The sequence below is a fragment of the Ranitomeya imitator genome, chromosome 1 (assembly GCF_032444005.1).
Source record: "Ranitomeya imitator isolate aRanImi1 chromosome 1, aRanImi1.pri, whole genome shotgun sequence".
Classification (NCBI taxonomy): Eukaryota; Metazoa; Chordata; class Amphibia; order Anura; family Dendrobatidae; genus Ranitomeya; species Ranitomeya imitator.
This window is the reverse complement of record NC_091282.1, coordinates 1,024,546,546-1,024,562,908: the sequence shown is the minus strand read 5'-3', so window position 1 is coordinate 1,024,562,908 and position 16,363 is coordinate 1,024,546,546. Positions and strand designations below refer to the sequence as shown.

The 16,363-nt window shown below is 42.5% G+C and overlaps 1 protein-coding gene across 1 annotated transcript in view; it reads right to left on the bottom strand.

Moving 5' to 3' along the window:
• LOC138656772 (SWI/SNF-related matrix-associated actin-dependent regulator of chromatin subfamily A member 5) overlaps nt 1-16,363 on the bottom strand; it is a 77,217-nt gene that overhangs the window by 47,778 nt on the left and 13,076 nt on the right. The window contains exon 4 of the mRNA XM_069744009.1: nt 8,573-8,673. Within this exon, the coding sequence (XP_069600110.1) occupies nt 8,573-8,673 (101 nt within the window). The remainder of the gene's footprint in view (nt 1-8,572; nt 8,674-16,363) is intronic.

The following is a 16,363-nucleotide window of genomic DNA, read 5'->3' as shown; positions in this document are numbered from 1 at the left end:
GAGAAGGCAATAAGATGGCAATTACATTTAGAGCTGAGGAAAGGGCAACTTAAAAACTCTTTAAGAAATCCCAGTTAACAGAAACAGTGGAGGTCAAGATAAAGTCTGGAAAACAAAGCAAAATTTCAGCGAGAGGTGCTCTCAGGATTGCAAGAGAGACAAATCAGAACGCCCCCTTGACGGCAAAAGACTTTCAGAAAGATTTAGCAGACTCTGGAGTTGTAGTATAGTGGTATATTGTTCCACTGTTCAGAGACACTTGCATAAATATGGCCTTCATGGAAGAGTACTTACCATAAAATTCAGGGTTAGAAGTATAAAAAAACATCTAAACAAGCCTGATGTATTTTGGAAACAAGTCCTGTGGACCGATTAGGTTAACCCCTTAGTGACAGAGCCAATTTGGTACTTAATGACCAGGCCAATTTTTGCAATTCTGACCACTGTCACTTTATGAGGTTATAACTCTGGAACGCTTCAACGGATCCCGCTGATTGTGAGATTGTTTTTTCGTGACATATTGTACTTCATGTTAGTGGTAACATTTCTTCGATATTACTTGCGATTATTTATGAAAAAAAACGGAAATATGGCGAAAATTTTTACAATTTTGCAATTTTCAAACTTTGTATTTTTATGCCCTTAAATCAGAGAGATATGTCACGAAAAATAGTTAATAAATAACATTTCCCACATGTCTACTTTACATCAGCACAATTTTGGAAACAATTTTTTTTTTGTTAGGGAGTAATAAGGGTTAAAAGTTGACCAGCAATTTCTCATTTTTACAACACCATTTTTTTTTTTTAGGGACCACATCACATTTGAAGTCATTTTGAGGGGTCTATATGATAGAAAATAATGAAGTGTGACACCATTCTAAAAACTAAACCCCTCAAGGTTCTCAAAACCACATTCAAGAAGTTTATTAACCCTTTACGTGCTTCACAGGAACTGAAACAATGTGGAAGGAAAAAAATGAACATTTAACTTTTTTTGCAAACATCTTAATTCAGAACCATTTTTTTTATTTTCACAAGTGTAAAAACAGAAATGTAACCATAAATTTTGTTATGCAATTTCTCCTGAATACGCCAATACCCCATATGTGGGGGTAAACCACTGTTAGGGCGCACCGCAGAACTTAGAAGTGAAGGAGCGCCGTTTGACTTTTTCAATGCAGAATTGGCTGGAATTGAGATCGGACGCCATGTCACGTTTGGAGAGCCCCTGATGTGCCTAAACAGTGGAAACCCCCCACAAGTGACACCATTTTGGAAACTAGACCCCTTAAGGAACTTATGTAGATGTGTGGTGAGCACTTTGAACCCCCAAGTGCTTCACAGAAGTTTATAACGTAGAGCCGTGAAAATAAAAAAATCGCTTTTGTTTACACAAAAATGATCTTTTCGCCCACAAATTCTTATTTTCACAAGGGTAACAGGAGAAATTAGACCACAAAAGTTGTTGTGCGATTTCTCCTGAATACGTCGATACCCCATATGTGGGGGTAAACCACTGTTTGGGCGCACCGCAGAGCTTGGAAGTGAAGGAGCGCCGTTTTACTTTTTCAATGTAGAATTGGCTGGAATTGAGATTGGACGCCATGTCACGTTTGGAGAGCCTCTGATGTGCCTAAACAGTGGAAACCCCACACAAGTGACCCCATTTTGGAAACTAGACCCCTTAAGGAACATATCTAGATGTGTGGTGAGCACTTTGAACCCCCATGTGCTTCACAGAAGTTTATAATGCAGAGCCGTGAAAATTAAAAAAAAAAAAATTTTTTCCACAAAAAAGATATTGTAGCCCCCAAGTTTTTATTTTCACAAGGTTAACAGGAGAAATTGGACTGCAATAGTTGTTGTCCAATTTATCCCGAGTACGCTGATGCGCCATATGTGGGGGTAAACCACTGTTTGGGCGCACGGCAGAGCTCGGAAGGGAAGGAGCGCCTTTTTGGAATGCAGACTTTGATAGAATGGTCTGTGGGCATTATGTTGCGATTGCACAGCCCCTGATATACCTAAACTGTAGTAACCGCCCACAAGTGACCCCATTTTGGAAACTAGATCCCCCAAGGAACTTATCTAGATGTGTGGTGAGAACTTTGAATGCCCAAGTGCTTCACAGAAGTTTAGAATGCAGAGTCGTGAAAATAAAAAAATATTTTTTTTTTCACAAAAAAGATTTTGTAGCCCCCAAGTTTTTATTTTCACAAGGGTAACAAGAGAAATTGGACCCCAGAAGTTGTTGTCCAATTTATCCCGAGTACGCTGATGCCCCATATGTGGGGGTAACCCACTGTTTGGGCGCACGGCAGAGCTCAGAAGGGAGGGAGCACCATTTGACTTTTTGAGCGCAAAATTGGCTGTCGTGTTTGGAGACCCCCTGATGTACCTAAACAGTGGAAACCCCCCAATAATAGCTCCAACCCTAACCCCAACACACCCCTAACCCTAATCCCAACCTGATCCATAATCCTAATCACTAACCCTAACCATAATCACAACCCTTACCCCAAAACAACCCTAATGTCAACCCCAACCATAACCCTAATCAAAACCCTAAATCCAACACACCCCTAATCCTAATCTCAACCCCAACGTCAAACCTAACCCTAATCCCAATACACCCCTAATCACAACCCTAACCTTAACCCTAATCCCAAACCTAACCCTAATCCCAAGCGTAACCCTAATGCCAACCCTAACCCTAATACCAACCCTAATCCAAACCCTAACCCTAATCCCAGCTCTAACCCTAACTTTAGCCCCAACCCTAGCCCTAACTTTAGCCCCAACCCTAACCCTAGCCCTAAGGTTACTTTCACACTTGCGTCGTTTGGCACTCCGTCGCAATCCGTCGTTTTGGACAAGAAACGGATCCTGCAAATGTGCCCGCAGGATGCGTTTTTTGCCCATAGACTTGTATTGCCGACGGATCGTGACGGATGGCCACACGTCGCGTCCGTCGTGCACTGGATCAGTTGTGTTTTGGCGGAGCGTCGGCACAAAAAAAGTTCAATGAAACTTTTTTGTACGTCGCATCCGCCATTTCTGACCGCGCATGCGTGGCCGTAACTCCACCCCCTCCTCCCCAGGACAGATTGGGCAGCGGATGCGTTGAAAAACTACAGCTGCTGCCCACGTTGTGCACAATTTTCACAACGTGCGTCGGTATGTCGGGCCGACGCATTGCGACGGCCCCGTACCGACGTAAGTGTGAAAGAAGCCTAACCCTAAATTTAGCCCCAACCCTAACCCTAAATTTAGCCCCAACCCTAACCCTAAATTTAGCCCCAACCCTAGCCCTAACCCTAGCCCTAACCCTACCCCTAATTTTAGCCCCAACTGCTGTTCTCCTGCCGGCCGGCAGATGGAGACAGATGGCGGGCGCACTGGGCATGTGTCCGCCATGTTCTTCTGCCAGCGGCGAGGAGGAGCAGCAAGAGGATCCAGGGACCTAGGTGAGTATGCTAGGGTCCCCGAATCCCCCTATTTCTCTGTCCTCTGATGTGCGATCACATCAGAGGACAGAGAATTACACTTTACTTTTTTTTTTGCGGTCGTCGGTAAACAGTTAATTACCGGCGATCGCAAAACAGGGGTCGGTAATACCGACCCCGATCATGCTCTTTGGGGTCTCGGCTACCCCTGGCAGCCGAGACCCCAAAGATTCTCCCGATGCCGGCCGGCGGGCGCACTGCGCATGCGCCCGCCATTTTGAAGATGGCGGCGCCCACCGGGAGACACGAGGAGCATCGGGGGAGCTAGGTGAGTATTGGGGGGGCCACCTGGGACCCCTTTTCTCTGTCCTCCGATGTGCGATCACATCGGAGGACAGAGAAATTAAAAAGATCGCTTTTTTTTTTTTGCCATCGCCGGTAAACGGTTAATTACCGGCGATCGCAAATGCGGGGTGGGTTAAAAACCCCCCGAATCATGTTCTCTGGGGTCTCGGCTACCCTCGGCAGCCGAGACCCCGGAGAAAATCGGCCTCTGGGGGCGCTATGGACTTTTTCCACAACGGCGCTGTGGTTTAAGTACCCTTAGCGGCCGCCGTTAAAAGGCGTATCGGCGGTCGCTAAGGGGTTAAAAAAGAATTGTTTGGCCACAATGATCAAAGGTATGTGTCCAGAAAAAGAAAAAAAACAATTTCAGGAAAAAAAAAAAAAAAAAAAAAAATTCATCTTGCCTACCATTAACCCCTTTCTGACCGCAGACGGGATAGTACGTCCGAGGTCAGATCCCTTGCTTTGATGCAGGGCTCCACGGTGAGCCCGCATCAAAGCTGGGACATGTCAGCTGTTTTGAACAGCTGACATGTGCCCGTAATAGGCGCGGGCAGAATCGCGATCTGCCCGCACCTATTAACTAGTTAAATGCCGCTGTCAAACGCAGACAGCGGCATTTAACTACCGCTTCCGGCCGGGCGGCCGGAAATGACGTCATCGCCGACCGTCACATGATCGGGGGTCGGCGATGCGTCAGGATGGTAACCATAGAGGTCCTAGAGACCTCTATGGTTACTGATCACCGGTGGCTGTGAGCGCCACCCTGTGGTCGGCGCTCACAGCACACCTCCATTTCTGCTACATAGCAGCGATCAGCAGATCGCTGCTATGTAGCAGAGGCGATCGAGTTGTGCCTGCTTCTAGCCTCCCATGGAGGCTATTGAAGCATGGCAAAAGTAAAAAAAAAAGTTGAAAAAAAAAATATATATATAAAAGTTTAAATCACCCTTTTTTGCCCCAATCAAAATAAATCCATAAAAAAAAAAATTAAAAAAAAAATCAAATCTACACATATTTGGTATCGCCGTGCTCAGAATCGCCCGATCTATCAATTAAAAAAAAGCATTAACCTGATCGCTAAACGGCGTAGCGAGAAAAAAATTAGAAACGCCAGAATTACGTTTAGGTCGCCGCGAAATTGCATTAAAATGCAATAACGGGCGATCAAACGAACGTATCTGCACCAAGATGCTATCATTAAAAACGTCATCTCGGCACGCAAAAAATAAGCCCTCAACCGACCCCAGATCACGAAAAATGGAGACGCTACGAGTATCGGAAAATGGCGCAATTTTTTATTTTTTTTTTAGCAAAGTTTGGAATTTTTTTCACCACTTAGATAAAAAATAACCTAGTCATGTTAGGTGTCTATGAACTCGTACTGACCTGGAGAATCATAATGGCAGGTTAGTTTTAGCATTTAGTGAACCTAGCAAAAAAGCCAAACAAAAAACAAGTGTGGGTTTGCATTTTTTTTGCAATTTCACCGCACTTGGAATTTTTTTCCCGTTTTCCAGTACACGACATGCTAAAACCTATGATGTCGTTCAAAAGTACAACTCGTCCCGCAAAAAATAAGCCCGCACATGGTCAAATTGACAGAAAAATAAAAAAGTTATGGCTCTGGGAAGGAGGGGAGTGAAAAACGAACACTGAAAAACGAAAAATCACAAGGTCATGAAGAGGTTAAGCAAGGGGGTGGATCAATCATGATTTGAAGTGGTGTTGCAGCCAATGGCAGGGGGAACATATCTCAGGTAGAGGGTAGAATGGATTCAATGAAATTTCAAGAAGTTCTTGAAGCAAACATAACATTAGTTAAAAAGCTTAAAGTTGAAAAGATGTCTTCTACAAATGGATAATGATCCTAAAAACAAGTCAAAATCCACAATATATTAACTCAAAATGTGCAAGCTGAAGGTTTTACAATGGCGCTGAAAGTCCCCTGATCTGAATATTATTGAAAATCTGTGGCTACAACAAAAACGATGCATGCAAGACAACCCAGGATTCTCACAGACTGGAAGAATTTTCGAAGAAAGAATGGATGAAAATCCCTCAAACAAGACTTGAAAGACTATTGGTAGGTTACAGGTAATGACTATGCAGGGTGCCCAAATTATTTCATCAGTTTTTTTTCCTTTTTGTAATTTTTTAAAATGTAAAAGATTAATTTTATTTGCAGAAAATACAAATTAAATGTGTCATCTTTAACTTTAGGCCTTTTAGAGAATATTTCATCTTCAACTTGCTTAACTGTTCAAAACAGTAATTTTGACAAGGGGTACCTAAACTTTCACATGCCACTGTATATTGATGTCTTTTAGTGAGGTTTTGAAGCAGAATACATTTCTTAAATCTGTATAGGCTTTAAATGGAAGATACCTTAAAGGGGAACCTGTCACCACATCTGACCTAAGCTATTAATATGGTAATACAGGTTATAGACTGCTGAGAAGAGTGATCTCTGTATAGCTTGGTAATAAAAGCAGTTTGCAAAAATGAAGATTAGAGAGGACGGGGATGAAATTTAAGAGAGTTTGGTTTGTGTGAAGGAATTAAAAATTCCAGCATACATAACTTAAGGGAACTAATTTGTTCTCCATAGCCTTTAACTGTTCCAACATATCACTTACTGAATTGCTCACCTTTACATACCTGCACATGTAGCAAATGTGCTGTGGATTCTCTGCAGCAGATCTGCATGTACACTGCTCAAAAATTAAAGGGAACACCAAGATACCACATCATAGATATCACCGAATTAAATATCCCAGTTGCAAATCCTTAATCATTATTTAGTTGAATGCGTTGAGAACACTAAAAAAAATTATGTAAATCAAAATTAATATCCCATGGATGTCTGGATTTGGAATTAAAGATATTTAGAATTGAGAGTCCCAGTGGTTGATGCCTTTTACCTGAGGACTCCTTTCTAAATATTTTTCTATCTACTGGCTAACACGGTACAAGATGTATATCTTTCCTGGATTTGGAATGGTACCCAAAATCAAAGTGGAAAATCAAATTAGAGGCTGATCCAAATTCAGTGTAAATGCCTCAAAACAAGAAAATGATGCCTAGTAGTGTGTGGCCTCCGTGTGTGTATGAACTTCCTACAACGTCTGGTCCTGATGGGGTTGTGGATGTCCTAAGGGTTCTCCTCCGAGACCAGGATTAAAGCATCAGTCAATTCCTAGATAGTGATGAGCGAGTATACTCGGTACTAGGGTTTCCCCGGAGCATGCTCAGGTGGTCTCCGGGTATTTGGATGTGCTCGGAGATTTCGTTTTTGTTGGCGCAGCTGCATGATTTAGGGCTGCTAGACAGGCTGAATACATGTGGGAATTCCCTAACATGCAACCCCCATATGTACTCAAGCTTGCTAGCAGCCGCAAATCATGCAGCTGCAACGACGAAAACTAAATCTCCGAGCACATCCAAATACTCAGAGGAGACCACCTGAGCATGCTCGGAGAAACTCGAGTAACGAGTATACTCGCTCATCACTACTCCTAGACAATCTGTGGTGAAACATGGCGCTGGTGTATGGAACAAGATATGTCGTCCCAGATGTGCTCGATTGGATTTAGGTCTGGGGAACGGGCAGGCCATTGCATAGTATAAATGCTTTCATCATGCAGGAACTGCTGACACTTCAGCCACATGAGGCATTGCCATGCATTAGAAGGAACCCAGGGTCCACTGCATAGGGTCTCACAATGGGTCTGAGGACCACATCCCAGTACCTAATGGCAGTCAGGGTACATCTGGCTAGCACATGTATCACTGTGCTGCCAATACAAAGAAATGCTTCCCCACACCATTACTGACCCACTGCCAAAACTGTCATGCTGGAGGATGCTGCAGGCAGTAGAATGGTCTCCACAACATCTATAGACTGTCACATCTGCCCAGTGTGAACCTGCTCTCATCCATGAAGAGAACAGGGCGCCAGTGTTGAATCTGATAATATTGGTGTTCTCTGGCAAATGCCAACCACATTAAAGGGTGTGAGGCTGTAAGAACATCCACTTGGACATCAGGACCTCATACCACCCTCGGAGTCTATTTCTGACACTGAGCAGACATGGATGTTAGTGGCCTGCTGGAGGTCAGTTTGCAGGGCTCTGGCACTGCTCTTCCTGTTACTCCTTCTACAAAGGAGGTAGCGGTCGTGCTGCTGGGTTGTAGCCCTCCTACGGCCCCCTCCACGTCTCCTTGTGTACTGGCCCATGTCCTGCTATCTGCTCCATGCTTTGGACACTGCTGCCAGATACAGATACCCATCAAGCACAGCTCACATTAGTAGCTGGATAAGCTTCACTACCTGAGCAACTTCTGTGGGTTGTAGACACCGCCTCATGCTACTGTACAGTAGCTCTAGGGGTGAGCACTGACAAAATGCAAAAAGTGACCAAAACAGCAAAAATGGATAACAGATAAATGTTCTGTGGTCACCCCCTGCAGAACCGCTCCTTTATAGGGGAGTTCTTGCTAATTGCCATCATTTCTACCTGCTTTTCCATTTGCACAACAGAAGGAGAAATTGATTCACAATCAGTGTTGCTTCATAACTGGGCAGGTTGATTTCACAGAAGTGTGATTTACTTTGAGTTACAATGTGTTTAAGTGTTACCTTTATTTTTTTGAGCAGTGTAATATTTGCCTGTCACTAAAGATACCCCAAAACAGCAAAAAGGCAGACTAAAATGTCACAAGGATGGATTACCCCGATCTTGAAAGCACTGTTCAACTTCATATCATTGTACTCACATGATGGGGAGTCTTCAAATCTGGTGCAGACATTTGTAGTCTTGGCGTTTTCAGTTAGAAGTTCTTCATCCTCCTCCTGCTCCGTCCTTCTGTGTCGGTTACTGAAACATTATGCATACATGATCAAACTAGGGCAACATTCACAGCCTAAACTAAAAATGATGTCGGAAAACTGATAGAGGTTGCATATGACTTGAACAAAAACATGGGAGGAGTGGTGGGAACAGGGGGTTAGATTGAAAATTTTCCTTTGCCTAAAAGAAAATATTGTAACTAGAGTTTGACAATAGGCTTGACTGTTCACATAATACACTATCCATATAACGTAATTTGAAAATTGTATATTAAAGTATTGTATTTTTTTATGTTTTGTTAGGTTTTGGAAAAGGTTATGCAATGTTTTTCTTCAATAATAATTACCTGATTTAAAAAATAAAATGATGTTGGAAAACCCTAATAAAGATTTCAATCAATTGAAGTTTTAGGCTATGTGCACACGTTCAGGAATTCATGCAGAAAATTCCTGTGGAAATCCGGACATTTCTGCCAGGCTTCCGCATGAAATCTGCATGCTTTTTTTTTTTTTGCACGTTTTTTCCCCAGACATTTCCCAATGCACTAGACCGTGGGAAAACCGCAAAAAAAACGCAAAATTCATGAGCAGGTTCATTATTTTTCCGTAATGCGTTTTTCATGCGGAAAAACGCACATCATGTGCACAGAAATTGCGGATTTTATTAAAAATGATAGGATGCTTAATGTATGCAGATTATTTGCGGTTTTATAGCGTTTTCATAGTGCAAAAATACGCAAATAATCTGCAACGTCTGCACTTAGCCTTAATGTCTATACGTAAATTGCGTATCTGGGCAAAAAGTGAACTAGTGTGGAATACAGTAAAACTTGTGTGATTTACATAGCATAAATATGGCATTTAGGGGAAAGTCACACATTCAGGTCTTTAAGATGAATTACATCCTAGTGTACAGAAAGTTAGAGGAAATTGCAAAACCACTAGCTAGAATCTTAAAAAACTTGGACGAAAGAAGTCCCAGAAGATTGGAGAAGAGCAAATGTTGTCCCCATCTTCAAAAAAGGAAAGAAGATGGAGCCAGGAAATTACAAGTCAGTGAGCCTTACTTCTATACCAGGAAAGATCTTTGAACAAATTAAACATCTATGCAAGTTCTTGAATAAGAATACAGTAAATAAACAGAGCCAGCATAGGTTTGTAGCACACAAGTCATGCCAGACTTATCTAATTTCCTTCTATGATAGAATCACTGACTGGGTGGATTAGGGAAACACTGTGGATATAGTATATCTCGACTTCAGCAGAGCATTTGATAAAGTAACTACCATATATACTTGAGGAGTATAAGCTGAGATTTTCAGCCCCCCAAAAAATGGGCTAAAAGTGCCCCTCTCGGCTTATACTCGAGTGATGGTGAGGGGGAGAAACGACTGTCACATACTCACCTGCTCCAGGTGCTCCTGACGTGGTCCCTGCATGTCCCATGGTCTCCGACGCTGGCAGCTTCTTCCCCTGTTCAGCGGTCACGTGGTACAGCTTATTAAAGTAATGAATATGCACTCCACTCCCATAGGGGTGGAGCCGCATATTCATTACTGTAATGAGCGGTACCAGTGACCGCTGAACAGAGGAAGAAGCTGCGGGTGGCAGAGACCTTCTGTCCAGGACAAGCTGCCAGGGACCGCGCCGGGAGAAGGTAAGTTTTTCATATTCACCTTTCCCCAATCCACCGTCGCTCCGTCCTCTTGCTGTGACTGTTCAGGTCAGAGGTGCGATGACGTATTCGTGTGAACAGTCACTGCGGAGAGATGGGACGCTGAGGAGCAGCGATGAGAGGCATGTATTTATTTTTTTTTTATTGCAGCAGCATATGTGGCACATTGTTATATGGAGCATCTTATGGGGCCATAATCAGCATTATATGGGGCATATTTTAATATGGAGCATCTTATGGGGCCCATCATAAACTTTATGGAGCATTATATGGGGCGTATTTTGTATGGAGCATCTTATGGGGCCCATGATGAACTGTATGGAGCATTATATGGGGCTCCTGATTCAATATGGATATTCAAAAAACACAACCTACTGATGTCTCAATTTTACTTTTATTGGTTTCTATTTTTATTTTTGACATTTACCGGTAGCTGCTGCATTTTCCACCCTAGGCTTATACTCGAGTCAATAAGTTTTCCCAGTTTTTTGTGGCAAAATTAGGGGGGGGGGGGGGGGGAGGGAGGGTTGGCTTATACTCGGGTCGACTTATACTCGAGTATATACAGTAATAGTATTCGAATTGAAAAAATGACCAAGTATGGGATCAGCAAGGCTACAAGTTAAGCGGATTCATAACCGACTCCATGATCGTACTCAGAGTGGTAACGGTTGGTTGCACATCCAATTGGAATGGTGCTTCAAGTAGGGTACTACAATGCTCTGTAGCCTCAATGTTCGACATTGACAAATGATCAAGATAAGGGAATTGAATGTAAACGGATCAATTTTGCAGACATGCAAAGCTAGGAGAGATAGCGAACAATAGAGAAGACAAACGATTCAGAAGGATCTAGATAAGCTTGAACAATGGGCAGTGACTAAAGGTACCTTCACACTCAGCGACGCTGCAGCGATACTGACAACGATGTCGATCACTGCAGCGTCGCTGTGGTCGCTGGAGAGCTGTCACACAGACAGCTCTCCAGCGACCAACGATCCCGAGGTCCCCAGGTAACCAGGGAAAACATCGGGTTACTAAGCGCAGGGCCGCGCTTAGTAACCCGATGTTTACCCTGGTTACCAGCGTAAAAGTAAAAAAACAAACACTACATACTTACCTACCGCTGTCTGTCCCCGGCGCTCAGCTTCTCTGCACTCCTCCTGCACTGACTGAGCACAGCGGCCGGAAAGCAGAGCGGTGACGTCACCGCTCTGCTTTCCGGCTGACCGACGCTCACAGCCAGTGCAGGAGGAGTGCAGAGAAGCTGAGCGCCGGGGACAGACAGCGGTAGGTAAGTATGTAGTGTTTGTTTTTTTTTTACTTTTATGCTGGTAACCAGGGTAAACATCGGGTTACTAAGCGCGGCCCTGCGCTTAGTAACCCAATGTTTACCCTGGTTACCAGTGAAGACATCGCTGGATCGGTGTCACACACGCCGATCCAGCGATGTCTGCAGGGAGTCCAGCGACGAAATAAAGTTCTGGACTTTCCTCAGCAACCAACGATCTCCCAGCAGGGGCCTGATCGTTGGTCGCTGTCACACAGAACGATTTCCTTAACGATATCGTTGCTACGTCACAAAAAGCAACGATATCGTTATGTGTGAAGGTACCTTAATAGAATGGTATTTAACAAGGAGAAATTCAAGATTCTGCATCCGGGCAGGAAAAAATAAAATTAAACCTGTAGAAAGATAGGAAAAGAACTAAGCAACAACACGTGTGAAAAAGACTTGGGTACACTAAGATCACAGACTGCACACTAGTCAACGTGATGCAGCAGCAAAGAGGCAAACATTTCTGGGATGTATTAAGGGAAGCATAGGGTCTAAACCTCGTTAAGTAATTATCACCCTTTACTCCTCCTTGGTCAGGCCGCATTTGGAATATTGTGTCTAGTTCTGGGCACCACATTTTAAAAGACATTGAAAAACTGGAGCAAGTTCAGAGAAGAGCTACCGGGATGGACTGCATAGTAGGTCCTATGAGGAACGCTTAAAAGATCTTGGAAAGTTTAGCTTGCAAAAAAGAAAGTTAAGAGGAGACTTAATATCTGAATGGATGTCACAGTATAGAGGGATCATCGTTATTCTCATTTGCATATGGAAACAAGAGAAGCAATGGAATGAAACTGAAAGGGAGAAGGTACAGAGTAGATATAGAAAATAACTGACAGTGAGGGTGATCAATGAGAGGTGGCAAGTTCTCCTTCAAAGAAAGTCTTCAAACAGAGGCTGAACAGCCATTTTTCTGAGATGGTTTAGTGAATCCTGCATTAAGCAACAGCATTGAGAATAATCAGCATGACACTACAAGAGTGACATTGACTTGTGTTGGAGTCTTTCTTGTAACATTCATAGGATTATTGACAGGCAAATCAGAGATGTGAGCTTACTGTTAGCGAGTTCTAAAGTAGATTCTAAAAGGCTTTAAGCAGTATACACAGTAATATAGAAACTGGTACAGTTTTGCAACTGGGACTGCAGCTAAAAGATGCATGCCAGTATCCTTGAATGTTGAGTAGTATACAGCACTCCTAGTATGAAAAGTGGTGCTCACGTAGGGTATCCAGCCCATATATAATAGAGGAAAAACTTTTGATCTCAAGTAGGTTTGCAGTAAATACAGTCTCTTATTTAGGCAGTCAAAAGATGTTAAGCGTTTTTGGCCTTACATTCAGACCTTCATCAGAACTGATTACCAGTTGTTAATCAGACAGCTGTATGAAGTCGCGCTGGTGTGTATGACGTCTGCTGCTGTGGAAAGGCGCCATTCTACAGCAACGGATGTCGGATGTCGCACACATCAGTGCAACTGCATACAGCTCTCATATTGTGGTCCATTAATGTAATATGATCAGGCTCCCTGAACAGGAGAGGGGAGAGAGAGGGGGTTTGGAGACCCTTTGTGGCCATAACTGGACTCAATCCTATAACAGGGCAGCAAAACATTAAGTGATTAAGTGAATTCAGTGGCGCAAAGAAGCCTTATGCAAATATCAACACTGCAGCCGTGCCATTATATTAACATACTAGCTGAAGAGCCCGGCGTTGCCTGGGCATAGTAAATATCTGTGGTTAGTTATAGCACGTCACTTCTCTTATTTTCCCCTCACATCTCTCATTTTCTCCCTCACACCTCATTTTCTCCCTCACTCCTCTCATTCCCCCCTAACACTTGTCATTTCGACCTCACATCTGTCATTTTCCGATCACTACACTATTTTCCCTCACTCCTCTCATTTTGCACTCACACCTTTTCATTTTCACCTCACACCTCTCATTTTCACCTCAGTATATACATGTTTGTCATTTCCCTTATATATAGTATACACCTGTATGTCATCTCCTGTATATAGTATATACCTGTATGTCATCTCCCCTGTATATAGTATATACCTGCTGTGTGTCATCTCCCCTGTATATAGAATATACCTGTATGTCATCTCCTCCTATATATAGTATATACCTGTGTGTCATCTCCCCTGTATATAGTATATATCTGTGTGTCATCTCCTCCTGTATATAGTATATACCTGTATGTCATCTTCTATATATAGCATATACCTGTATGTCATCTCCTCCTGTATATAGTATATACCTGTAGGTAATCTGCTCCTGTATATAGTATATACCTGTGTGTCATCTCCTCCTGTATTTAGTATATACCTGCATGTCATCTCCTCCTGTATATAGTATGTACCTGTATGTCATCTCCTCCTCTATATACGGTAATATATACCTGTGTGTTCTCTCCTGTATATAGTATATATCTGTGTGTCATCTCCCCTGTATATAGTATATACCTGTGTGATCTCCTGTATTAGACCTCGTTAACACATTATTTGCTCAGTATTTTTACCTCAGTATTTGTAAGATAAATTGGCAGCCTGATAAATCCCCAGCCAACAGGAAGCCCTCCCCCTGGCAGTATATATTAGCTCACACATACACATAATAGACAGGTCATGTGACTGACAGCTGCTGTATTTCATATATGGTACATTTGTTGCTCTTGTAGTTTGTCTGCTTATTAATCAGATTTTTATTTTTGAAGGCTAATACCAGACTTGTGTGTGTTTTAGGGCGAGTTTCGTTTGTCAAGTTGTGTGTGTTGAGTTGTGTGGCAACATGCATGTAGCAACTTTTTGTGTGTCGAGTTGCATGTAACAGGTTAGTGTAGCAAGTTGTGTGCAGCAAGTTTTGCGCATGGCGAGTTTTGCGCGTGGTGAGTTTTATGTCTGGTGCCTTTTGAGTATGTGCAAGTTTTGTGTGAGGCAACTTTTGCATGTGTTGCAAATTTTGTGCATGTGGCAATTTTTCCGCGTGTGCAAGTTTTGCGTGTGGCGAGTTTTCAATGAGGTGAGTTTTGCACTTGTGGCGAGTTTTGCGTGAGCCTAGTTTTTGCATGTGGCGAGTTTTGCGCGTGGCGAGTTTTGAGCGGCGACTTTTGTGTTTCGACTTATGTGGCGAGGTTGGTGTATGTGTGGTGAAATGTGTGCTGAGGGTGGTATATGTGTTCAAGCACGTGGTAGTGTGTGGCGCATTTTGTGTGTGTGTTCATATCCCCGTGTGTGGTGAGTATCCCATGTCGGGGCCCCACCTTAGCAACTGTACGGTATATACTCTTTTGCGCCATCACTCTCATTCTTTAAGTCCCCCTTGTTCACATCTGGCAGCTGTCAATTTGCCTCCTACACTTTTCCTTTCACTTTTCCCCCATTATGTAGATAGGGGAAAAATTGTTTGGTGAATTGGAAAGCGCGGAATTAAAATTTCACCTCACAACATAGCCTATGAGGCTCTCAGGGTCCAGACGTGTGACTGCAAAATTTTGTGGCTGTAGCTGCGACGCCTCCAACACTTTTCCTTTCACTTTTTTCTCCATTATGTAGATAGGGGCAAAATTGTTTGGTGAATTGGAAAGCGCGGGGTTAAAATTTCACCTCACAATATAGCCTATAACGCTCTCGGGGTCCAGGCGTGTGAGTGCAAAATTTTGTGGCTTTAGCTGCGACTGTGCAGATGCCAATCCCGGACATACACACACACACACACACACAGCTTTATATAGTAGATTTTACCCCTTTCGAGAGTTAGAATTCTTTAAAGAGAATCTGTCAGTAGGAACAACCCTCCTAAGCTGTCTATATGGGCATGTAGGTCATAGGAAACTGAATAAAGTCATACCTTGATATCTGTGTTCAAATGTTTTATTCCAGAGTATCCCACATGTTTCTTAATATGCAAGTGATCCACTAAGAAAATGAGGATTCCTCCGGAGTAAAACATCAAAATTGCAGAAATGAAGATATGTTATTGAGCTTCCTATGATTTAACCCCTTAGTGACCGAGCCAAATTTTTGAAATCTGACCAGTGTCACTTTATGTGGTAATAACTCTGCAACGCTTCAACAAATCCCAGTGATTTTGAGATTGTTTTTTTGTGACACATTATACTTTATGATAATGGTAAATTTTGTTCAACATTTTTTGTGTTTATTTATAAAAAATATCAAAAATTTGAGAAAAATGTTAAAAAATTAGCAATTTTCTAAATTTGAATGATTATCCCTTTAATCCAGATAGTCATACAACAGCAAACCATTAATAAATAACATTTCCCACATGTCTGCTTTACATCAGCACCATTTGTAAAATGTTATTTTATTTTGTTAGCATTTTAGGAGGTTTAAAAATGTAGCAGCAATTTTTCATTTTTTCAAAGAAATTTACAAAATTTATTTTTTTAGGGACTTATCCATGTTTGAAGGGACTTTAGGGGTCCCATATATTGGGAAACCCACAAACGTGATACCATTTTAAAAACAGCACCCCTAAACATATTGAAAACTGCTGTCAGGTAGTTTATTAACCCTTCAGGTGCTTTACAGGAATTAAAGCAAAGTGGTATGACAGAAATGAAAATGTGTATTTTTACCACCTAAATGTTGCTAACTTCTAAACAGATTACTACAGCTGTCAGACTCTAAGGCCGCTATTTGGTCATGAATTGCCATGGCAAACATCAGGTCAACAAAA